The 24,958-nt window shown below is 51.3% G+C and overlaps 1 protein-coding gene across 3 annotated transcripts in view; it reads right to left on the minus strand.

Annotated features, from left to right (window-relative positions):
• Positions 1-21,849: 21,849 nt before the first annotated feature.
• The window catches only part of LDLRAD3 (low density lipoprotein receptor class A domain containing 3), a 231,080-nt gene continuing 227,971 nt past the window's right edge, over positions 21,850-24,958 (minus strand). For all 3 annotated transcript variants that reach the window (XM_046644096.1, XM_046644095.1, XM_046644097.1), the window contains exon 6: positions 21,850-24,741. In XM_046644096.1, coding sequence (XP_046500052.1) covers positions 24,504-24,741 — 238 coding nt within the window. In that variant the 3' untranslated portion in view covers positions 21,850-24,503. The remainder of the gene's footprint in view (positions 24,742-24,958) is intronic.

The raw sequence follows: 24,958 nt of genomic DNA on the forward strand, positions 1-24,958 counted from the left end.
TCCCTGATCACTCACCCAACACAGGAAAGTGAGATCCGAGATCCCCTCAGGACCTCCTGAGCTTGTCTGAAATGAACAAAGGAACCGGGGAAGGAAGACAGAGACAGAGAACATGGAGGGAGGGGACCAGGGCTACCAGGGGCACCGTCACAGAGGAAGTCAGCCAAGAAGCGTGCCAAGCAGCTCTGAGGGTGCCCGAGGCTGGCCTGGTGACACAGCGTCATGGACACACTCTGGGTCAAGATTTCTCCTGTGTGACCTGCACTGTCAGCCAAGCTGGAGAGTCATTTTCCTGGAAGGAGAATGAATTGGAACACCAGCTTTGCCTTGGCTGTCGGGGTGGCGCTGGGGTGGGGGTGGGAGTCTGAAGAGGTCATCTCTTGGTTTCCTCGTCTCTTGATCTTGCCCTTGACCTCTGCCCCTGGATGATTTGAGAAGGAAGAATAATAGCTCATATTTTTGACCATTTTCTATGAGCCAGACACTATTCTGAGCCTTTTAGATTCTTAGAATATTGAATTCACATAACCTGGTGAATTCACATAACCTTGTGAAAGAGAACAATGATTGTTCTCACTTGTAACAGGTGAGAAAACTGGGATCCAGGGAAGTTAAGTAACTTGCCCAACGTCACACAGCTGGTAAAAATGAGAACAGGAGTTTGCTGCAGGCCGCCCCATTCCCGGCTTCACCACCCCACGTCTCTTAAGCAAGATAACCTGCATGAACAAGCCCTGTTAAATGTGATAGCCCCACAGGAGGTTTTATTATTAAGCAACCCCTTCTCCCCTGGCTCCCAGCATCTCTCTACGTGTCTGTGACAGTACTGCTGCCCCAGGGATGCTGAGGGACCCAGACAGGAGTCCTGCTCCCGGAGCCCAGTGCCCCGCACACAGTCCGGCACCACAATCACACAGACGTGCACGCAGCTGGATTCCACTCAGGAGGGCTGTTGAGTGAAGGACAACGAGATGGTGGGGAGCTAGAGCCCCAGCTGGAGCTTATTGATCATTCTATTAGTGATAAAAATAGATGATGCTTATTGAGTGCTAATCACGTGTCTGGAGTCATTTGGAGCATTTCAGATATTAACTGAAATGCTTAATCTGTCCCACCTCACAGAGGGCCCCCACTGGTCCTCACCTCCTGAGACGCTTGCCCTTGTTCAGTCCCCTCCCACATGGAATCAGGGCTGACCCGTGTGACCAGGATATTCTATGATGGAAGTGACAGTGTGTGAAGACATTGCCACTTCCTCTGTGATATCTTGGATCACAATATGGAAAGGAGCTGAGGCCTCTGGCCAACAGCCACTTGAGTACGCCATCTTGGAAATGGATCCTCCAGCCCCACTTGAGCCTTCAGACAATGTAGCCCTGGCCAACATCTGTCTGCACCCTCATGAGAACCCTCGAGTCAGAACTGCCCAATGGAACACCCTCGACTTCTGTCTCACGGGGACTGTGAGAGATAATAAATGGTTGTGGGTTTTTTTTTATGACACTAAGTTTTGGGGTAGTTTATTTTGCAGCAATAGAAAACTAATACATTAGCTCATTTAATCATCACCGCCACTTTACAAAGTAGATGCTTAAATTACCCAAAGTTACACAGCTGGAAGGTGGAGGCAGGATTTTAGCCCATCACCATGCTGCCCCAAACTTGCCTTCTAGATGGGCGCCTGATGGTCTCTCTATTGTGGGAGATTTCCTGGGGGATGTTGAGCAGACCACAGTGCCGGGCTCCCCAAACTTGGCCAAGTCTCAGTATCACTTTATGAAAAATAAAGACTCGCAGGGCCCGTCCCTGAACCTGTTAATTCGCTAGGCCCAGGATGGGGCCTTCAGCTGGTTTAACACCCGCTGTTTCAGGACTCGCTGACCTTCCCAGCTCTTCTGTTGGCTGCTCAGAGGAGGCTAGGTTTTGCTGCAGTAACCACGGATCTCAGGCGCTTAACCCCGGGGGTTCCTTTCTTCCTCCATCTCAGTCTGATACGGGCGGGGGTCCTCCTCCATCTGGAGCAGCAATGCCTGGGACCCGCACCTCCTGAAATCCCCGCTGCACGGCGAGGGAGAGAGAGGAGTGACCATGTGACATGTGTAAGGGCCACGCCTGGAGGTAACTTGTGTCATGCCCACCCACACTCATGGTCTTCACCCAGTCATACGGCCCTAAGGAAACTGCAGAGCAGGCTAGGAAATGTGAAGAGCAAATGAGCATCTGGGGAACCGCATCCACGCTCTGCCACACCCACCATTGGGCCTGGAATTATGAACCATTTTGCATATTTATAAGCTCCTCTTGATTCCTCAGATATGAGTTCTTTGAGGTCAAGTGTTCCCTTGCTTTCTCCCTGTAGGGCAGAGCACTTAGACGCTGCTGGAAACGTTCTTCTTCCAGGTAAACGGGTGATGCAGCGGCTGGAAGGAAGGGAACAGCGGCGTGCGATTTGGGCCTGATGGGTCTAGGCGCAAATCTTGACTCCAACACTCCCTTGGCAAGCGTTCTGAGCCTCAGTTATTTTGTCTGTCAAGTAGATGATGACAACCTTGGGAAGTGATTGTGGGAACTGAATGAAGTAACAAAATCTAAATCGCCTGCCGCACTTCCTGCCCCATTGCAGAGGCTCCACCTGGTACCTGTTGGAATCTTCTGAACCAGAGCACTAGGAAGGATGGGCTTTCAGGGGTCTGTGAGCCCCTCGAAATCATATGCAAACATTTTGTATATGTATAAATACATAGGGACCTCTTCTTACTCATCTTCATTTATAAAAGCACACACATACTAATCCTCGTTGTAAAATGCCACAGTGTTGCAGGTCATAACTGCCAATGCGTCCTCAGTGCTTCCTATGTGCCGGGCCCCTGCTCTGAGTAACACGTGTGCATATCTGGTTTAGCTCTCACGTGAACCCCATGAGCAAGGTACCACCTTTATCATCCCTATGATGCATTCCTCCTATGGCTGAGGAAACTGAGTCACAGAGAGACTAAGCTGTCAAAGATCCCACAGCCAGGAAGGAGCTGAGTCAGTTTGAACTCACACTGTGGCAGCCTGCTCCCAGAGCCCACAGCCACTAGCATCAGTGGTTCTCAGAGTGTGGTACCCGCAGCAGCAGCAGCATCACCTGGGCACCTGCTAGCAATGCGAATCCTTGGGCCATGCCCCAGACCTCCTGGATCAGAACTCTATGCTTTGACGTGCCCTCCGGGTTCACATTGAGGTTTGAAGACCCTGCTTCCTGCTCCGTGCTGCCTCCCTTCCCTGCGGTCGGTCCTCCTGGGGCCTGGGTACCTGCAGCTCACTAGGTAAACTAACGAACACTGACACTGACTCAGAACTCCTGCTCACAGCCCTTCCTGCGTCTGATGTCAGGAGCATTAGAAGGAAAAAGTCGACCCCAAATGGGAAATGCCCTCCTTTGTCCCTTTGGGGTCACCTGCACCCTGAACTCTCCTCAAACTGGACAACTCAGCCGTCAGAGCCACTCCCTGGTCAAAACCAGACCAAAGCCCACACTCCCTGCATGCCAAGAAGGAAGTCAGACAGTGGCTGGCTGTCTCCTGGAGACGCAATTTTGTTCCTTGCCAAAAACCATGCATCTCAAACGAGTGTGCAGCAAGCAGATTGCAGCCCGGGACTCCCCGGGGCCTTTGCCCCAGCTGTTCCTGCCCGGCAACCAGCCCCGTCTCTGTGCTCCCTCTGACATCCAGATGGCAGCCGGCACAGCAGTGAAGGCAGCTCCAGGCAGGCTGCTCCCGGGCCAGCCATGTGTTTGATGAACCAGAGAGCCAGCAGACGCAGCTTATCTGGAGGGCTCACAAAGGCGGTGCGCAGGCAGCCACCAAAGGCGACGGGTTCTATCTCAGCCCAGCCAAGGGAGTGTTCCACGTGGATCCTGACATTTGCTAGATGATGCCATAATGACAAGTGTTCCTACTGAGCGCTTCCTGTGAGTGAGACTTCCTGCAGTGGTGGGGATGGTGCATTATTACCCATTCCACATGTGAAGAAACTGAGGTGTAGAGTGGTGGAGTAGCATATCCTGGTCCCAAAGCTGGGGAGTTGTGAAGACAGGATGCACACCTGGCTCCGTAGGATGCCCGTGCCTGTCTGTCTACCCACTGCGCTAGGCTGTGCACACCAGCATGGCACGCGTGCGCTTAGGCCTGAGCTGGCCAGCAGGGCTCCTTGTGTGGCCACGGGGCCTGGGGAAGCCTGTTAGAGGCTGCTAATGTTCCCCAGTTATGAGCAGGTCCTGCCTTTGTTTGGAGTTGTAAAATTTTGTCCACTATGATTTTTTGCATTAAATTTGTTTTTTTAATCTTGCATTAAAATATGATTTGTGTCGGTTCCTGGGCTTCCCAGCACCCCCTTACATTTTGTGCCCGGTCCTGCTGGCCCTTTCAAGGCAGGCGCTGATGCATTTACAGGTGGGGACACTGAGGCTGGGGGAGGGGGTGGGAGTCACTTGAGGGCACGCGGCAGGTGCCTCGGCTGGGATTCAGTCCCAGCTTGTCTGGCTCCAGCACCTCCTCTTTCCACCACATGAAGCTGCCGCGGGAACACCTCAGTCATTCGGGTGTGAGCTCGAAGGACGGCATGGCTCAAACTGGACTGCTGTGTCTCAGAGCTGCCCTCCGGAGATGGGAACCCCTCCCGGGGTTCTCCTCTACCCAACGAGGGTGACATGGTTGCAGGTTCTGCAGGCCCAGCAGGTACACTGACCCCTCTCACCAGGCCACCTTCTGGCCTGCAGCCCAGAAATAAAGAGAGGAAAGGGGCCGCTCTGCCATCCCAGAGCTGGGGACCCCTCTGGAGGTGCCAAGGCAGCAGCACCCCACTCTATCACCTGCTCGTCTGGCGGCCTGTGGAGGATGGGGACACAGGCGCCTGTCTCTTTTCTCTGAGGTTTCCCAGCTGTTGTCTGAGGAGCCACATGACCTACTGGATGGAAGCTGGAGAGGCCCCCCTTTCGATGGGATGTTGTGTCTGTCTTCTGTTTGAGGCCTCCACTGGGTGCTCAGCATTGCCAAAAGGACAGCTGGTCTGGGAAGAGCAGGAAGAGGCTTTGCTTCTTTTTGTCCCCTGCTGGGTAGGTCTGTGCCCTGGCTCTGGCTGAGGGTCAAAGGGGCTCTGGGGTCATGCCTCCTGGGCTCTGTGGACAGGGGCGACTCCAGCAGAGTGAGGAGCCCAGGGATGTAAGGAGAGCACCGACGGCCTCTATCCCGCAGGCAGCTCAGGTTTGCTTGGAGGCCCAGAGCAGGATGTGGGGTCCCACTGGCCATCTCAGGCCAAAGTAGAAGCCATTCTTTGAGCATGAAGGAGGATTCGGTCCCAATGCAAGTTGTCTTTTCACTGTCAGTGGCATCTGCTCACCCCCGGCCTCTTCAGAGGGTTGGTCACCCACTCCCTGGGCAATGAGGCCACAGTGCCCAGCACCGGTGCTACAGGCACGAGAGGCCAGGGGTTCCGGGAACTGCAGTCTCCTCCTTGGACACGGGCCCAGGCTGGGAGGTCTGCTGTGTCTGTCTAGTGTCCCCACTGCCTCTGGCCCTGAAACACAGCAAAGTTCTAAGGAAGAGCTGGCCCTGTCACCCAAGTGCCAATGGTTCCTCACGGGCCACCTCGGAGTCACCTGCTAGGCTGTAGAAGGAGGGGAAGGGCGCCAGGGTCAGCCTCACTCGGACCACATGAAGAGCGGGTTCTGCCTCCAGAGCGAGGGATGCCCAGGTAGACCGAAGCGGCAGGCGTCTGCTATGCATGGGGCTCCGACAAAGGACAGCAGCGAGCGTCGGGTCCTAGCGTCTGTCTGAGAGCCTTCACGGCACAGATTCTGGATAGCAGTTGCTCAGTTTCTACACAAGCATGGAACATTAGTTCCCCTGAGGGTCCTTCTGCTTGTGACATCTGCAGGCGACCTTTTCAACAAGCTCTGCGTTCCCAGCACACAGGGCACACAGTTGTTTAGCCCAGAAACCCAGACGTTTGTTTCCATTTCTACCTTATTTATCTCCATAAGGCTACAGGTAGAAAATGTCTAAAGTGGCAACTTTTCCTTCCAATTTATTTTTCCTGATTCCCCCATTTCAGGTCAGAGGACATTAAAAAAGAGAAAGGATAAGATTCCCTTGACCTCAGCTATGGGTCTTCCCCAGAACACTGTTTGCCATGTTCCTGGAGTCCCGTTGATCCATCCTTCTGTTGTTTGCAAATCTGAGTCTGTGGAAGCCTCCTGAGGCAGGGGTGTGCTGGAGGGGCCTGCTCTGGCTTTCCGGAGCCTCTCCACCTAACTGCGTTCAGTGAGGACATGCTGTTAGCTTGGAATTGGCCATGCTGGGAGTGACTACACTATGTGCAAATGCTACAATTCACGGCTCCCCTCCCCGCTTCCCGCAAGAGAGCTCATGGTTAAACATTTACTGCTCACCACAGTGCCTTCAAGGAAAAGACTTCTGAAATGACCTTATTTTAGTAACTTTCCTCTTTTCCTTGTCCTTCCAGGGCCATTTAAAAAATTGTGACATAGCTAGATTATTTAGTTTCTCTCTTTATCTCATCTACACTGCTACTTCTGACATTATCCCTCACCAGAGGCACTGACAATTAGGTAAACTAGTTGGTATAAATCTGATAATCCAGAAGTATAACCAAATCCTGAATTCTGCAGCAAATTTGTCTTTCTTCCTGAAGTTTACAAAAATACTATAATTACAGGCCTCAATTTAGCTCTAGATCATGGCTGAAATTCAGCTCCTGCAGATGTGCCCTCAGGTCTAGTGGTTTCAAGGGGATATTTTGCAAAGTGACAGTTCTTTTCCTGAGACAGACTCACTTAGAGAGTCAGGAGAAAGAGCTGAAGGCAGAGAGGTGGTGGTGGTGGGGGGGGGGGGGATGATAAAGTGGTGCAGGAAAGCGAAGAGAATAGAGCCCTGAGGGCTGGAGCAGGAGTTAGACAGGGCGGCACCGAGACAGGCTCTCCTGGAGTTGGTGTTTTGTTTTGAGTTCTTAGCATGCCACTCAGAGAGGCTGATTATGGAATTCTGAGTATGCTTTTTCTCATAATTTTCTAGAACTATTTTTAAATGTTTTAATTTTGTAACATGTCAAAATTTCCCAAAAATGGTCCGTTATTCCAAGTGTTACAGGCTAAACCCTAAAATTCCTCTATAAAGTCCTAACCTTCAGTACCTCAGAATGTGACAGCATTTGAGACAGGGTCTTTAAATAAGTAATTAAGTTAAAATGAGTAATTAGGGCGGGCCGCAGTCCAGTATGACTGGTGCCCTTCTAAGAGGAGATCAGAACACAGACAGACACAGAGGGCAGACCACACGATGACAGGAGAAGGCGGCGTCTGCAAGCCACGAAGAGGGGCCTCAGAGAAACCAGCACTGCTGACCCCTTGACCTGGGCCTTTCAGCTTCCAGGATTGTGAGAAGACACATTCTGTAGTTTAATCACCCAGTCTGCGAAGCTTTGTTACGGCAGCCCTGCAAACGGATACACCGAGTAAAACAAATTTGTTTTGCCATTTACTGTTAAATGCAAATTCATAAAAGAAGCAGGAATTCTGCCAAGAGGAGGCTGAAGCTCGACACAGCCAAACCCACGACAAGGAGGCCACTGCCCTTGGTCAAAAGAGTGTGTGCTTATGAATGGTGTTTCAGATGCCCCGGCCGGACAGAGGCTGGGAAGGGGCCACACAGCCGATGACCCAGCAACTGTTGACCTTGGGATAGACTGAACAAAGTGACCTTATTTTACGAATGGATAAGACAGGGAGTGTCCTCATAAAATTTTGAAGGGGACCCAGAGCAAGATTTGACCCACCACCTTTGCAGGCTTGGAGCTTGTGGTCCTTGGGGCTGGCTTGGATTGGACCGGCCAGCTCTCCCTGTGGAGTACTCCCTATGAAGTCAGCAGACGCAAGACAACCTGGGTCAAAACCAAAACACACAAGACGAGATTTTGTACAAACAGTCAAAACTGCAAGCCTCGCAAATAGGAAAAGAACAAGCAGATTAACGGCAAAAATATCTGTCAGATGACGCCTCAAAAAAAATGTTCTAATTATACAGTGACTGAGGCCTAACTCCCTTGTACAAAGAACCATCTGGTTACAAATCCTAGGATAATAAAAATGATTGAGCAAAGACATTTTAATGAAACGTGTCAAGGAAATCCATAAAGTAAGTGGAATCTGGGCACCAAGGACCTGGAGAGGGTGCCTGTTGGACTCAGGGTCTTCAGAACAATCTCCTTGGGACCTCCAGATTTATCAAAAGAGAAGACCACCACTCAAAACCTGAAAATCTTTCTTAAGTTTAAGTAAGGAAGAGCCGTGCTGGTCAGGCAAATTTCTCTCAGCAGCAAAGAAAACTGCTGGCCTCATACAGAGTCATCGGGAAGCGTCTACTGCGGGTTGTACGGGGCGGAGCGGCAGGAGCGGGTTGACGTCAGCCTGAGTACGCTCACCGACGCGGGTCTGCTGGCAGTTGGCCGCCTTCCACACCGCGAGCGCCTGGCTTTCAGAGTGGTGTTCACCAGAGTGAGTCGACACTCATCAATTTGTCAAGTTTAAAACTACTTCTTGGTTTGACACCAAGATTATAGAACTGCCATTGATGGATTAGACAGACTGAAAACCTGCTCTGGTGGAAACTTGTAACTGTGACTCTAGAGCAATCAGACCTCTCCTAGGAGCATGTGAACACCACGGAACAATCTTTATGTTTTCCCTATTTATTTTGTGTATTGCCTGTCTCTCTACTGGAGGGGAGAAATATACACACCCCACGAGGGCAGCAATTTTTATTTATTCAGATCCCTGATGGATTTCAACCATCTAGAACAATGCTTGGAACACAGCAGGTGCACAATAAATATTTGTTAAATTGACAAAGGAGCCTGACCTCCAGATCTTGACCTGTACAAGCCACAAGAAGATGTGGTTTTCTATTTGCATTATTTTTTTAAAAAAAATCCATTACCACGGGGGCTGGGCTGGATGTAATCATGATCAGTGCTTTTGAACAGAGGGTGATGAATGAGCTCGGGGGCAAGGCTGAGTGTGCGGTGTGCCTGTTGTCTCTCCAGACCATGTTCTAACTCCACCGATGCCGTACATGCGACAAATTTGGGATGCTGGTGGCATCACTTGGATCATTAATCTTGAACATTCCTCCTCTGGCTTTTGTAGCCCTTGGAGGTTTGCTGCCTTTTGGTGTTCTCCTCCTGGAAAGTGCATTCCAGGAGGTGGTAAGGCACAGTGACTGAAAACGTAGGCTCTAATAGTGGCGTCACTTTGAGACAAGCTATGCGACTTCTCTGAGCCTAAGTCTCCTTGCTGTAAAGTGGGAATAACGACAGATCTTAGCTCATATAACTATTTTTATTGTCACCACCACCATCATTGATCATTACCATCCATGTTACCGGTCGCTAGTGAGCTCCGTGTCCCAGCGCTGGCCTTTCAGGCCCCTGGATTCCCCCAGGATGGACAGAGAGGCCATCAGCTTTTCCAAAGAGCCGACCTTGCCATGGGAGTTAGAAGAAGTAAGGTGAGACTAAAGTTGCTGCTCAGCGTGACCAGCCCAAACCAACTATATTCCCCGCTCAGATTCCATAGCAGAGCCAAGCGGATCCAACACAGGGAGCGGTGGCAGTTCGGCATCTAATTTCTTTCTCCCTTGGCCAACTTCACTCTAGAGACTAGAAATGCCCAATATTTGCTTTTCCAGCCTCCTTTGCTTCTAGGGATGGTGGCATGACATTTCAGGCCAATGAACTGTAAGTGGAAATCTGCTGGGATGTCTGGGAAAATCTTGCTTTCCTGATAACAAGCCCAAGAGTAATTGTTGCCATCTCTTCCATATTCCTTGCCTTGACTTTGGACGTGATGCCTGGAGCTGGGGAAGACATCTAGAGACTAAGGAGCAAACTCATTAGTGAATCAAGAGACTTACCTAGATGACAGCCCTGACATCACTGAGCCACTGAATGAATGCCAGCAGTCGCCTATAAACTTTTGCTACTAAGAAAAAAAGTCCAAAAGCGTTATTCATGTCAGATTTTCAGTAGCTTGCAGCCAAAAGCATTCCTAACTGATCCAATGCCACTCTACTCAGAAATGAAGCCAGTATTGGATGAGCTCCCTCTGTACATCCTCCAAAGATGCACCGTCTGTTAGCCTTCAGATGGCAGCCATGGTCCATATCACCTACGGAGACCTACCAAGGGGCTGAAGAAGCTTGGCTATACCATTTCTGCATGCTGACTTAGTGTTTGGGGTCCTAGACTCAGATCTGGGAGGAAAATTAAATGAAGATCGTAGTAGGCAGGATAATGCCACCCCCTCCCCAAAATGCCCACATCCTAATTCCCAGAATCTATGAATAAGTAATCTTACATGGGAAAGGGACTTTGCAAATGTGATTAAGGCCCTTGAGATGGAGAGATTATCCTGGATTATCTGGGTGGCCATGTCATCACGTGTCCTTTTCAGAGGGAGGCAGGAGGGGGCGAGAAGGAGACGTGATGATGGAAGCAGAGGTCGGAGTGGTGTGGCCTCAAAACAAGGAATGTGGCAACCTACAGAAGCTGAAAAAGACAAGCAATGGATTCTCCTCTGGAGCCTGGAGAAGAAACGCAGCTCTGCCAACACCTTGATTTTAGCCTGGTAAGACCATGTTGTTCTCTGATCTCCAGAACTGTGAGATAATAAGTCTATTCTAAGCCACTAAGTTTAAGATAATTTGTTACAACAGTAGTAGGAAACTCATAAAGGGCCTTCTACTTTGGCTTTATCCTTTTCTGAGGTCAGGACTCCAGCTTCTATCTTATTCCATAAAAATCAAAGGCCACTTTGTTATATTAATTAGTTCTAGCCTGGAGAAAATCAGATTTTCCCATTGTACACTATCAGGCCTGCCCCTGGGTGTTTCCAGCCCTGTGCTCGTCTGTGCTGGCCTGCTGTGTCAGATCCATCCGCCACCACCCTCCCTTCACTCTGCTCTGCTCTGCCGAGGACCACATTCTCAAGAACCTCCCTCCAAGAGGCTTCCTCCTAGTTTTGGCCAATGGGAAAGACTGACAGAGGGTGGGAAGAGGGGAAAAGCCAGAGTAGCTGTTCCTCTCACTCCGCCGCCATGGCATCTCCAGCTGCAGCAGCATCTCCTCCAGCCTCCAGTTCCTTGTGTGGTCCCAGGTCCCACTGGACACCATCTGCCATAGTTTTGGCTCCCGATGGTTGGTCCCTGACTCTGGGCTCCTCCCTGTTCATTTCCAGCCTGAGAGTGAAACAACTTCCTGTGGTCACTAATCTCCAGGTTGTCTGGCTTCTCAGCTCTTCCCTGTACTAACTGCCCTCGCTTTGAAATACCTAGAATGGCTACTTTCTCACCTGGTCCATTTCTACAAAGGCACTGCAGACATCCTCTATTCTCTGGTTTCCAAGCAGTCTGCAGCCTCTGTCTTCTGGGACCATGATAACACGTGACACTGAGCTGGGCTAAGCTGGCTCTGTTTTTGGTCTGGTTTAAAAGAGGGGACAGCAAGCATGGCAGTGACGGCTTGTTGTTCCCACTTCTCTTTCTATTCTCCATGGTAATAGAATCCCAGATCTTTAGCCACTGACTTGACACAGCTGCCAAGAGAAAGCCCACCCTTCCCAAACTCCCTTGCAGCCAGGTGTGGCCCCGTGACCAAGCTCTGGTCAACAGAATGTGGACAGAAGGGATGCGTGAAACTTCTGGATCACTGCCTCCTCTTCCTGTTTCCTAGTGGCTGGAAAGTAGACATGGTGGTGAACCATCTTCAGCCATGTGGGCGAGGGCCACACACAGGGGTGGCAGGACAACAAGGTGGAACAGATCCAGTCCTGATATCTTGGAGCCATCATAAAAGCCCTGGGCACCTTATATCTGGGCTGCTGTATGAGAGAGAAATAAACTTCCGCCTTGTTTGAGCGACTGTTATTTTGGTCTCAGTCAAGCAGAGAAACCTATACCCTTGTCACCACAGAGAAATTGAGACTGGCACGCGGTCAGCCGTGTGTTTCTGCTCTCATGGCGGTCCCCGCACTGTGTTGTGACTGGTGGGTTTATCCGGGTTTTCTTGGCCCTCCCCTCCCTCTGATTGGGATCCTGTGAGAACAGGAACTTTCCTGGTCCACAATGAAGTCCCAGGTCCTGGCCCGTCAGCACACTGCAGGCCTCTATGACGTGTGTGTGGAATGAATGGTTGAATCTGAGACCCACGGTATATTTGCCGTGCGTCTCCACAGGGCTCACCGTGAGCGCTCAGGCTCTCTTGACCTGTTGCTTTGGGCTTTCATATGTCCATTAAATTATAGTAGAATCACAGAATTCTAATGCCTTAAAAGTTCCTTATTTACCACTCTTACTTTACCCACCTGCAAGTTGAATTCAGAAAGGCCACACGGCAAGCGAGGGGGTGAGCCAGGATCTGAACTGGGGTCCACTGACTATGAGATCAAGGCTCGTCCTACTGCTTGGGGGCCATCGCCTACGTGTGGACTTTGCAGTGGGATCTCTCCTGCTCTTCCCCAGCTCCCGGCTCCGGGGACCCCTGGGTCTTCGTGCACCCCCTCTCTGATGGTTTGGGCCTGCAGTGAACAGAGCGTGTTGGAACTCAGCAGGAAATGTCCTTTGCTTGGGTGCCGAGGACAGTTTCTGGAACAGGCTGTCCGCTGTAGCACCCCCAGCCTGGGAGCTGGGCATTCAGCTCTGGGGCCTGTGAGTTAGGAGTCGGTTTGAGGAGACAGCCCCCACTTCCTTTCCTGAATTCTGGCCTGTAGTCTATCAATACAAAGAACTGAACAAAACGGGGCTCAAAAGTCAGCTTTGAGAGTGTGCAGCCCGGACCTGGGGCCCAAATGAGACTTTATACCACCTCTCCCTGCTTTCCCTCTGTAAAAAGGGCCAAGCTGACCCGTCCATCTAGTCCCACGGGAGGAGCTGGAGCAGGAGAGCAAATAGCTGGCCCCGGCGGCTTTCCCCTGAAGCCTGGGGAGGCGGCCCACCCCCTGCGCCTGCCGCACCTGGTTCCCTGCACTCCTCCATCAGATCGGGCCGTCCTCCTCCTGGGGGGAAGAACCAGCGAGGGAAGGGATAGGGAGCAGATCCCTCTTTCTGTGAGGCGCTGTGGGGGTGTGCGGATGGGGGGAGCAGGGATCCTGGGAGGCAGTGGCAAAGGATCAGGGAGAGACCGGATCTGTCTCCGGAAGGCCTTGGGGAATGCACGGGTGAGGCGGAAAGTAAAGCTGGACCCAGACCATCGGGTTCAAGCGTGCCTACCCCCATCACTTGGGAGCTGTGCGGCCTTGTGCACAACATTAATCTCTCTGCGTCACAGGTCTCTCCTCTGTAAAGCAGGGATGGGAGTGGGCCTAGCTCATGCCGTTGCGAGTGGAGTAGATGAGATGATGCCCACAGAGCACTAGGCCCCGAGCCTGGCACATCGAGAGGGCTCTGTAAATGTTCATGTCCTTCCCTAGAGCGATGGTGGAGGAGGTGAGGCTCTGAGACCCGAGTGGTGAGCTGTATCAGCCAGGGGATGCAAACCAAGAAGTGGTCCCGCAACCCCCTCCTACCCTGGCCCTCGAGTTGAGGTGCGAGCAGACAGCCTTCAATCCCCGAGGGCCTTCTCTCTGGGGAGGTGCAGAGAACACGCCAGCGTGGGTCCACCAGCCGCTGCCAACCGCTCACCGCCCCCTCCTTGCTCAGACAGATTGCGCTGTCAGAGGCAGCGGCAGCCTGCTCCATCACTCTAATTGCAGTGTGGTTTGCGTTCATCAGGGAAACGGCAGGGAGTGCAAATTAAATTCCAACATGCAATTTATTCCAGGTATCAGGCCACTGAGGGACTCTCTGCAGAAGCCCCGCCTGCCCTTTGGAGGCAGAATTTTCCTGCTGTGGTGCTGCTGTGCCTGATGCTTGTTCCCTGGGACCAAGGCTCCCCGGAATGGGGATCCTCGCTGGGCTGCAGGCCAGCTGTTCTCCCATTTTACAGATGGGGTTGCTGAGGCACAGAGAAGGGTCTGACATGGGAAATAGTCTTTGGGACCAAGGCCACAACTGGCATGGGCTTGTCTGCCTTTGGGAATTACGCATGACGGTTGTCTCTCCAGCACACCCTGGGAAGACGAATGAGCCAATCCCGAGCAGTTGTCAGGGGCGCCGGGGCCCCTCTGGAAGATCAGACTCATTCTCTGCACAAGCACTTGCCTGCAGGAGGCTTCTGAGCAGAGCCGGGCACAGAGCGGCTCTCTCAGGCTTCGCAGCAATGGGCCACCCCTCCCTGCAGACAGCCTGCCAGGGGCTTCCAGACGGCTTCCTGCCAGCTGTTTCCCCAACCCTGAGATGTATTCTGAGCCACACAGACACCAGAATTCGGGTGGCAGAGCAGACTGCACCACAGAGGTGAGGAAGCGATGGAACCCGGCAGGCGGCTCTGACACCCTCCTTCTTCGGTCCTGTCCTGACCGGCTGTGAGTGGGTGCCCGGTCCCGAGCCTCTGGGGCAGCCCATGTGCTGGCCGTCAACAGTCCGGGATGGTCACTGTCAGAGATGAAGCCGTGCCCAGTAAGCCTCGGACTCAGATGACAAGCAGAGCAAAATGCCAAAACATGCTCTGAGGACCAGGATCCCTAATGTGGGGGTGTGCAGGGACCCCCAGTGACAGGAGCTGAACCCCTGGAAATGCGTGCTCCAGAGGGAAGCGTTTCCACAAAGCCTGGCAAGGCGGCGTCTCTCCTGCGTTCCTGGATTCAGCTCCCAAACCGGCACAGGTTGCCTACGCTTAGCAGAAGACAGCACCGAGGCTCTGGGGAACGGATTGCTTTCAAGAGCAGCAAACCCCTGGGGAAGACACGTCCAGTTCTGATCAGGGCCTGGAGGCTGGCGGTGGACATTTCAATGCAGGCCTGACACCGGCATTTGAAGGTGGATGGCAGTGACTGTCGGGCCTGGTTTTCTCAGAGGGAACAGGGCATGGAGAGAAAAAGGAGGAGACATCACCCCCATAAAATGGCAGGAAGTTTAGAACTCAGTGGTCGGCGCATGGCCTCGGAGCTCAAATCTGGAATCCAGGACCTCCGAGGCGTGGGTCTCAGAACAGGCCGTTTACGTCCCCGGCCCTCAGTCTTCCACTCTGGAGGGGGTGGAATGAGCGTCCGTCTCTCAGGCTCCATTTAGAGCAAAGGTCAGAACTTCTTCTATAAAGGGCCAGAGCAAATATTTTAGGCTTTTGGGGCCAAATGAACTCTGTTGCAACTGCTCAACTCCGCCACTGGGGAATGGAAGCGGTAAATGAATGGGCATGGCTGTCTGGATAAACCTGTATCTACACAACAGGTGGTGGGCCGGATGTGGCCTGCGAGGCGCAGTCTGCCAACCCCTGATTCAGAGGACTATATGAGACAATGCAAAGGAGAGCACAAGTGCTTGACCCCAAATCACTGACCAATAAATGTTATCCTCGTCACCATCAGCATCAGCACTGGCATCACCATCACCATCGGCATCACCATCAGCATCAGCATCAGCATCCGCTTCACCATCACCATCGGCGTCACCATCAGCATCAGCATCACCATTGGTGTCACCATCAGCATCAGCATCACCATCGGCTTCACCATAACCATCGGCGTCACCATCAGCATCAGCATCAGCATCAGCATCAGCATCCGCTTCACCATCACCATCGGCTTCACCATCACCATCAGCCTCACCATCACCATCGGCTTCACTGCTCTGCGTTTGGCCCTTCGGATCATTAGGTGCCGCCTAATACCTCCACTCCCGTCTTCCTGCCTTTTACCAATTTAAGTAAATTTCCAAAAAAGGGACTTGAATGGATTAATTCAAACTCCTTGGTGCAAGTGCATTCAGGATTTTGCCCTGCAGCGAGCGGCTTAATGCACATTCCCAAATCGCTTAGCATTTAAAGCCCAGGGCAGGCTGCATCGCTCAGGGGTGAGAGCATGGGGCAGGGGATCCCTAGAGAAATGAGATGACAGAACGTCCCCTGGAACGTTTCCATTGCCCTTCACGAGGGATTTCATCTGCTTGATGGCACGGACTTCTTCCTGCTGCCTGAGGAAGTAAGATGGTGACAACTACTTCACAGACACGACACTGAGCTTTGGTCTGACAGACTGACTCGTGTGGAGTCACGCTGAGTCGGGAACTGAGCTGAACTTGATCTCAGGCCTCTGGACTCTGAATCCAGTGCTCATTCCCCCACATCCCAGCTGTGCTGAGTCCTGGATCAGTCAGGACCTTTGCTGGAAATGATAAATTTGCTGGTTTAACAGAGAAGGACTTCATTAAGAAAGAATTTCTGGGAGGACTAGAGAATCAGACTCGAGGCCGTGTACAACAATTTTTTGTTGTTCATCCCGTCGAGTCGATTCCAGCTCCTAGCGCCCTGTGCGCAGCACAGCTGGATGCCGCCCGGTCCTTTGCACCCTCCTCTCACCTTCCGGCGCTCTATCAGACAGGGCTCCACTGCTCTTCATAGGATTTCATTGTCAGTTTTTTCAAAAGTGGGTGGCCAGGTCCTTCTCCCCAGTCTGTGTAGTCTGGAAGCTCCCCTGAAATCTGTCCACCATGGGGGACCCTGCTGGAATTTGAAACACCAGTGGCAGAGCTTTCAGCATCACAGCCACACGCAGCTACCACAGCATGACAGCCGCCACGGCGTGACATCCGACAGATGGGTGGTATGGGTCCCTGACTGGGAAACGAACCTGGGCTGTGGCAGTGAGAGCACCGAGTCTTAACCACTAGCCCACCAGGGCTGTGCAGGACAATACCCCAATGACGGTGCAGTGCTCTGTTGCAGATGCTCCTGGTACAGGAGCCACAGCAGGGACCACCGATGCCGGGCACCTTTAAGACGCCTACCCCTGCTGCAGCCTGGAGCTTCACACGCCTCTGCCCCCTCAGAACCAGTTCTGCATGCTGGTGGCCCTTCTTCACACCACCCTCTTTCAAATACTAGCCTCCACTGAGGGTCTTATTAGCCAAGCCTCTCTCTTGGGTCTGAGCCCTAGCTCCCAAGGAGCTTGAGGAAATGAGTTACTGACTTCTTCCTTGGGGAGGCGAGACTCACAGGAATTCCCCAAACCCAGGAAAGAGGTGTAAAAGGTGCCGGGCCAGCTCTACTTCTGGGCACACACCCAAAAGAAACGAAAGCAGGGACCCAAAGAGATACTTGTACACCCACGCTCATGGCAGCATTAGTCACAATCGCAAAAAGGCGGAAACAACACAAACGTCCACCTGCCGATGACTAGATAAGCGCAGCGGGGTATAGACGTACAACGGACTATTGACCAGCCTTTCAGAGGAAGGGAATTCCGACATACGCTGCAACGTGGATGAATCTTGAGGGCGTTATGCCATGTGAAATGATCCAGACACAGGAAGACGAACGCTGTATGATTCCAGTTACATGAGGGACCCAGAGTGGTCAAACTCATACAGACAGAAAGCAGAATGGCGTTTGCCAGGTGCTGGGAAAAGGAGGGAATGAGAGGTAATTATTTAATGGGTACAGAGTTTCAGTTTAGGAAGGTGAAAAAGTTCTGGAGATGGATGGAGGGGATGTTTGCACAAGAGTGTGAATGGAATTAATGCCACTCAACTGTACACTTAAAAATGGTGAAAATGGGGGCCAGCCCCACGGCCTCCTGGTTAAGTTCAGCGTGCTCCACTTTGGACGCCTGGGTTTGGTTCCCAGGAGCAGACCTACCCACTCGTCAGCGGCAATGCTGTGGTGGTGACCACATACGGAACAAGGAAGGCTGGCAGGGATGCTGGCTCAGGGCGCATCTTCCTCGGGCAAAACGAGGAAGATTGGCAACAGATGCTAGCTCAGGGCGAATCTTCCTTGGCAAGAAAAAAAAATGGTTAAAATGGTAAATTTATATTGTGAATATTTTACTGCAAAAAAAAAAAAAAGATGCTGGGCATGACAAATGTCCACTATAAGAACTTAGGTTTTTATTTTAGAGAAGGAGGCCCAAAAAGTGGCAGACTAATCAATGGCGACATCGGCAAGTGTCTCCATCTCCAGGACTTGCTCCTTCCAGAAAGACACTGCTGGTGACCGTTAGAAGTTTGGATGCTGGCTCCCCAGCCTTGCTCCCTCCAGGTTCTAACAGGTAGGATGGGGGCCGGGCAGGCCATGAAATGAGTGAAGCGGGTTGGATGGGAGACCACAAGGAGAAGGGGTGACTGCATGAACGGAAGAACACACGCTCTGTCTGAACAGGTCAGCTGCCCCTCAGCTCTGCAAGTCGGACACGTGGGAAGGGAGCCCAATGTGGCTGCATCTTCTGGTTCTTTAAAAGAAGCCAGAACTCCAGATATTTATGTGAAATCTCCAGAGCTTTAATCACTGGCAACCGATTCAGATAAAAACAGAGAGGAGTCCACACGCCAATTAAATATCTATCTGTGGGTTGAGTACCATCCTTGGGCTGCTTGTTTGCACACTCAGTGTTTGAGTACAGCCGCAAGGACCAAAGATAAATCAAGATATCGACTTTAATGGTAGATGCAAGTGCCCAGCAACTTTTCAAAGTATAGGTCTCCCCAGTAAAGGCTGATAAGAAAATCATGACTATTAACTAAAACCAAAATGACAGTCTCCTGTTATGTTCTAGTTCCCAAATCTCACCCTTGGGGTCCTCCAGTGGGGAGAACTGGGATTGCCAATTAAAACTCCGAGGGCAAGGAGCCACCCCGCTTACTCGAAGGAGCACAATGAGGTCTGTCTTAAAGACTCATTAACCAAGGAACGGAGAGTGAGGGGGAGGAAAGACAGGAGACGGAGGGAGGCAGAGGGTCGGAGAGAAATCGGATCCGCATCCTCTTTTCGATGCTGACTCCTTCTGGAATCTCTGAAACTCTGGTGCTGGTTTGAGCAATCCGTTCTCTAGCTGACAGGGACCAATTGATATTTTTACTTGACTGACTCTTACCTGGTAAATTTGCCCCTGCGAGGAGGTGTCAATAAATAAGAGAGGGAATCCACAGACAGGGTGCCAGAAACCGTACATTTCCCAACTCTTTTTCTCCTCGAACTCCTTTGGCTTGACAGTCAAACCCATGGTCAACCTAGTGGCCCTTTCTCTCAGGGGAGAAGACAAGCCTCTTACTCTTATCTTATGCAGTTGCTCACCCAACACCCACAACTGTCCCTTCGTAAGTCTGCCCTGGACCCACAGTGGGCAGTAGAACGTCCTGTTCAGGGTCAAAACAGATCATCAATAAAAGTAACGCCACAACCATGCCTTTCTATTTCCCCTCACAAATCGTCTGCTTTACCAAAGATTATATTAAACAATAGAATGAAATCATTGCAATTTTGAAAACTACGAATTCCAATGATCAGGTATGCCTGGAAAAATTAAAGGTCAAAAGTGAAATTCCCTTTTCTCATTAAATACAAAGAAACTAAGGTCCACCACCGGTTGAGCCCAATTGCCTCATAGTAAGGACTCTTTCGCCTGGAGAGTGGAGTGTGTTCTGGAAACCACTGCATGGCCCACGATCTGGCCCCCCGGTGGGCTGGATGCCTGCTGTCTCCACTCTCTCCGGAGGCTGGGAAGCACGCTTCTCGAATCCCCTCCCTCGTGGTTCTAGGGGCAAGTGCGGCAGTGAAAGGAGCTCACACGAGACAGTTGGTGAACGACTGGATCTAGCCCTGCCTGAAACCAACAGTTCCTTAGCCTTGGACTTGGCTGCATTAGCCAATATATCTTTTAAAGTTTAACACAACTAGGCTTGTATCAGTTGGATTTCTATGACTTACAACGGGCGTTTTAGTAACGTTCCCATGAACATAATGATAGGATGTCAAGGGAGTCTGCACATTTTCTCACTGACATTTCTCCCAAGGGTTTCACTGGGTGCATTTCCTTTCCTTATGTACACTTATCACACCTCCACTGGGGCCAACTGAAGCTCCTTCTTTCTCATAGAGTTTACTCCTTGAATCTACCTTCTTGCCCGAGAGCGACAAGCTAAATGGAGAGGACGGACAATATCTCGCAGATCACTCATCCCCATGGACTTTTCTCTAAGACAGACTGTTGTGTCGGTTTATCATCTTAGAGAATGCCTACGGAAAATAGTTTTTTGACTAGGACCTCTGCATTCAACCCAACTGTTGAGGACCTCATCAGGATAGCCTCTATTCATCTTGATCCTGCATTTTCTCCTTCACTGGAAAAGAGCTGATAGGGTCAATGAAAGTTAATTTCATAGATCCTTGAATTGCTTGCTTCATAAGTTCTTTATTTTTAATTTTTTTGAGGTTGGTGCCATTTCAAGGATTCCAACATTCCAGGCCATTAACATACTGCTTCTTTTCTAAAATGCCCCTCCCTCAGGATCCACGGACACGATGTGGAAATGATCCTTTAGATCAGAGGTTGGCAAATGACAGCCCATGAGCTGTATATTTTTGTAAATAGTTACTGGAACACAGCCACACCCATTCATTTATGTATTGTCTGTGGTTGCTTTTGTAGCTGCTACAGAGACACTGCAGCTGCCAAGCCAAAAATATTTATCTGGCCCTCTTAGTTTTGGACTCCTAGCGACCCTGTGTACAGCAGAGCAGAACCGCGGCCTGTCTTTCTGCGCCATCCTCTTACCTTCTGGTGCTGTTGCAGACAATGCTCCGCTGCTGTCCACAGGGTTTTCATGGCCAATTTTTCCCGAAGTGGGTGGCCAGGTCCTTTTTCCTAGTCTGTCTTAGTCTGGAAGCTCCACTGAAACCTGTCCAGCATGGGCGACCCTGCTGGCATTTGAAATCTCAGTGACATAGCTTCAGCATCACAGCAGCCACCAGAGTGTGACAACTGACACTTGTGTAGGTCCCTGATTGTGAAATGGACCTGGGCCGTGGTGATGAGAGCACCGAATCTTAACCACTAGACCACCGGGCTGGCTGCTGGCTCTGTACACAGAGTCTCCCGATCTCTACTCTAGGTTAGTGCTTCTCCATCTCTTCCTTATCCTGACACCCATCAATAATGGTACCCTGAGGGACGCAGTATCTTGACAAGCCTCTGGGGCGCACTGCCTGGGAAGGTCAACTCTAGGCCACGCGGGGCAGGACATGGCCCGGCATGTACCTGGCATACCGCAAGCTGAGAGCCTACTCTTCTTTTTGAGAAAGCTGGGCACCAACACACGACCTGAACCTTGGTTCTGCAGATCCTGTTTAGATTCCCATGTGGGTTTCAACTCTGGCCAAGGTCAGGGTTACTTCTCCCGCTCGTGGGAGGTGGTGGTGGTGGCGGTGACCTTTGGGGCATCTCCCTAAGCAACTGCCCCTGCTGCGTCATCAACACACAGTTCTAAAATGCGACAAAGGGCACAAAGACGTTCCCATCACTGGTGGGGCCAATCTGAGCCATTTGTGGTTCAAAACTAATTATCGCCACATCTGTGCAAGAGCGGGAGTGTGCTCCTGAATACGTGACCAGATCAGTGATGGCAGTGACTTGTCCTCTTCCCTCGAACGTTGCCGTAGTGAAGGCAGTTCATGCCGGTCTGCTGACCTGACGTCCCAGGGCCCACGAAACTGACTGGTGTCCACGACTTCACCTCCGAACTCCAACCACACGAGCTGTGGGACCTTGAAATGCCCATCCTATTTTGAGATCCCGGCAAGACACTCTTCCTTTCTCTCATTTAATTATGGTAGAAAGTCATTGCAGAAGGCACGACAGAAGGGGCTGTCCACTCTTCACATCACCAGAGACCAGAAAAGTGGGTTAAGAACCATTCGCACCAGTAGAAAGAGTGAAAACTGCAAGTTTATTTGAAAGTATAAAATTAAAAAAAAAAAATAAAACCTAACCAAAAACCAAAGAGCAACCACACACAACCTTCCCAGTTTGCATCAGCTGTGAACATCACACACTGTTAAGTAACCACTTAGCTGCATTTTTTTAGGATGTCGATTTCAAAGTCAAGGGCGCTGAGTCAGGCTATCCACCACAGTGGACTGATTCTAATGTTAAAATAAAAAGGACCCGCTGATCTCATTTGAGAAATGACAGTAGACACGGTTTTCTCATTGGCATAGATTTAGGCAATGAATAAAAAAACATCCTGGTTGGAATGAGTTAAAAAATATTGCTGGCTACTTATTTGCTATCTTGAGTGAGGAAAAAAACCCCCCAAAAACCCTGCAGCTTTGGTGTCCTACTTATATATTTTTTAAAACATTCATTAAAAAAATCAAATCTATAATAAAAATGTCCCTTTGTTTGTTTTAAAAAACAACACTAATAGGCTGCCCTTATCTACTAGGACCATTTGTTTTTCCTAAGAAGCCTGGAAGCAGAAAAGTGTGTGAGATTAATTCACCCCACAATTAATTAAAGTTAGAATCCTTTCCTCTAAACAACTTCCAGAGCACCAGAAAGAAGCAGGGCCCATCAAAGGCGGAATGAAGCCCTCGGACTCATGGAGATGTGGGGTTCAGCCAGGGTTCCCAAAGCACGTTGGCGCCCATCAAAAACCCTTTCTTTATTGGATTACTCAGAAAATAACTCAAGCGTTATTTTAAAAACGAAAGATACAAGCAACTAGGTTCCTTTCATTTACTTAAAAAAAAAAAAAAACAACCAAGTGGCTAGCTTTCCTGTAATATACTTTGGATTTTGGTTAAAAAAAAAAAAAGTCTACAGAACAGAATCACTGAATGCCACTTCACCCCGCTCCTGCAGGCTCCATCTGAACATAATCAGAGGACGCGCACCTTTCTCAGCTACGGAAAGAAGCCCGGGGCGGGGGGGCCACCTCCAGTGCCTCCACCTGTTCCAGTTTTGCCCCCCATCGCTCAGTGTGGTTTCTTGCCAAATAAGGCCCACCTTTCTACCCGTTATTTCCCCAGGGGGTGTGGCTGGCTGGCACAGAGAAAGAGGAAAGCTAGCACAACAGAGACTGTGAACCAAGAGAAAAGGACATCCCTTTTTCTGCTTCCTTCAAGAATATGATAAATAATAATTCAAAGTGCAACAACGCACGAACGCCTGGCACACAGGTCAGTCTGGGGTGACTTGTCATCAGGGCTCCGAGGGACAAAGGTGCCATCTCCTTTCGCATCTTTCTTTGGACCTCACTAATGGAAAACAAACAAACAAAAGACAGCCTTCCTATACACATATAAATAGTCCCTTAACTAGAAGGGGAAAAACAAACACACTGCCCCAAATGCATTTCTAAGAGATTTTTTTTTTAAAAGTCCGAATGGCAAACCTTGACTCCAAATTGTCTGTTGTTCATGTCTCACAGGAGAAACTATGGGATGTCAGGAGGGGTCTGACCCTAAGTTGGGCACTGGTAGTTGGGCCCTTGGGGAGGGGCGCTCTGGCGGGAGGGACTGAACGTGGTTCTCACCGGGGTGAGAAACCGCAGCATCGGCGGTCCAGACACACAGGTAAAAGGACCCCGAGTGCTGGGGGGATTTAGGAGGCTGGTGTCGCAGGTGCATGAACGGGCAAGGCAGCGGGGTTGGTTACAGGGACGCAGGGCCGGATCAGATTATTGGCCACCTCAAGTTGTGTCCTTATCCCTTGGCTGTGGGCAGGTCACAGCTGGGAGGGGACAATCCAGAAGCCAGGGACCAAAGGGACCGTGGACCACAGCAAGGCCCTGCTCTCAGCAGCCCGCACTTCAGGAGCTGAGCACTTGGATAGCCCCCGACAGGAGAGGCTGATGACATCCTCGGCTGCGACAGCTCTCAAAAGAGGATTCTCAGCCAAGGTTTAAAGCCAGAATCTACCCAGAGTAGACAGTTTCAGAGTCATCCACAAAACCAAAAGGACACTGCTGATGACTGAAGGGCGTTGCTCACGTCAAAGTCTCCTGTGGCCACTGCCTCTGCCGAACTGACAGCACCAGAGAGGGGAGCACAGGGCAGGTTCTGAGCCCCCCGGACTCTCCCCAGGGCGGCCATCCAATGACAGCCTCCTGGGCGCACCCTCCAACCCAAATCCCCAGATGGAGCTATCAGGTGGCAGCCCACAGAGAATCTGGTCCAGTGTCTCCCGCCCTTCTGAACATCCAACACGACCCAGAGACAATGCTGTCTCAAGGCCTACTTATACCGCTTCATCCCGCTGCCTGCAAACTCACGCCGCCCACCCAGCAAGACTCCAGCCACGACAGAACCAGGACGTGAAGAGTGGGGCTGTGATCCTGGGCCCAGAAGGAGGAGCAGCCTCCCAGAAAAGATGCCCAACGCATCACATCAACTGAGAGGCCAGAAAAATGCCAGGTCACCCTCCAGAGAACATCCCTGAAACCTGGGGGAGGAGGAACGGAGACACAGCTGACCCCAAATCACCGAGGCACCCTGAGGAGCTTCCCGTGAGCGCAAGTTGTTAAGATGATAACAAGTCAGAGCAGATTAACCCATGTGGACTTCGGAATAACTGGATTTTATACTTCTTCGGGGCCCTGGCTGGGCACGGAGTCCCTGGGCTCGGCGGCACCCTCCCGAGGGCCAGGCTGCCCCGGGCTGTGGCCGGCCTCTTCTGTGCTCAGGAGGCTGCTGGCAGCCTGGGAGCTGGCGCTGTTGGCACTCCCGGACCTCGAGCGGTAAGGTGGCAGGTCGGCTTGGTTCAGAGACTCCGTGTCGGAAGAGTAGGGTGGCGGGGGCAGGTCATACCAGGCGGGCCTGCAACGAGAAAGCAGGATGGGGAGAGGAGAGGAAGAGAATGCATTAGGAGCCATGGCAAGGCAGGCAGCGCCACCTTCCGCCCCCTTCTGCGAGGATGCTGATGTGGGGAAGAAGGTTCTCCTCCAAGGAGAGAGGCGGTCCAAGGACTAGGAACCGAGCAGTTTGCAACAAGGGCACGGCAAAAGGCCAGTGTGCTTCAGAGGGCGTGGGCCGG

This window comes from Equus quagga, chromosome 17 (genome assembly GCF_021613505.1).
Source record: "Equus quagga isolate Etosha38 chromosome 17, UCLA_HA_Equagga_1.0, whole genome shotgun sequence".
NCBI classification, from domain to species: Eukaryota; Metazoa; Chordata; class Mammalia; order Perissodactyla; family Equidae; genus Equus; species Equus quagga.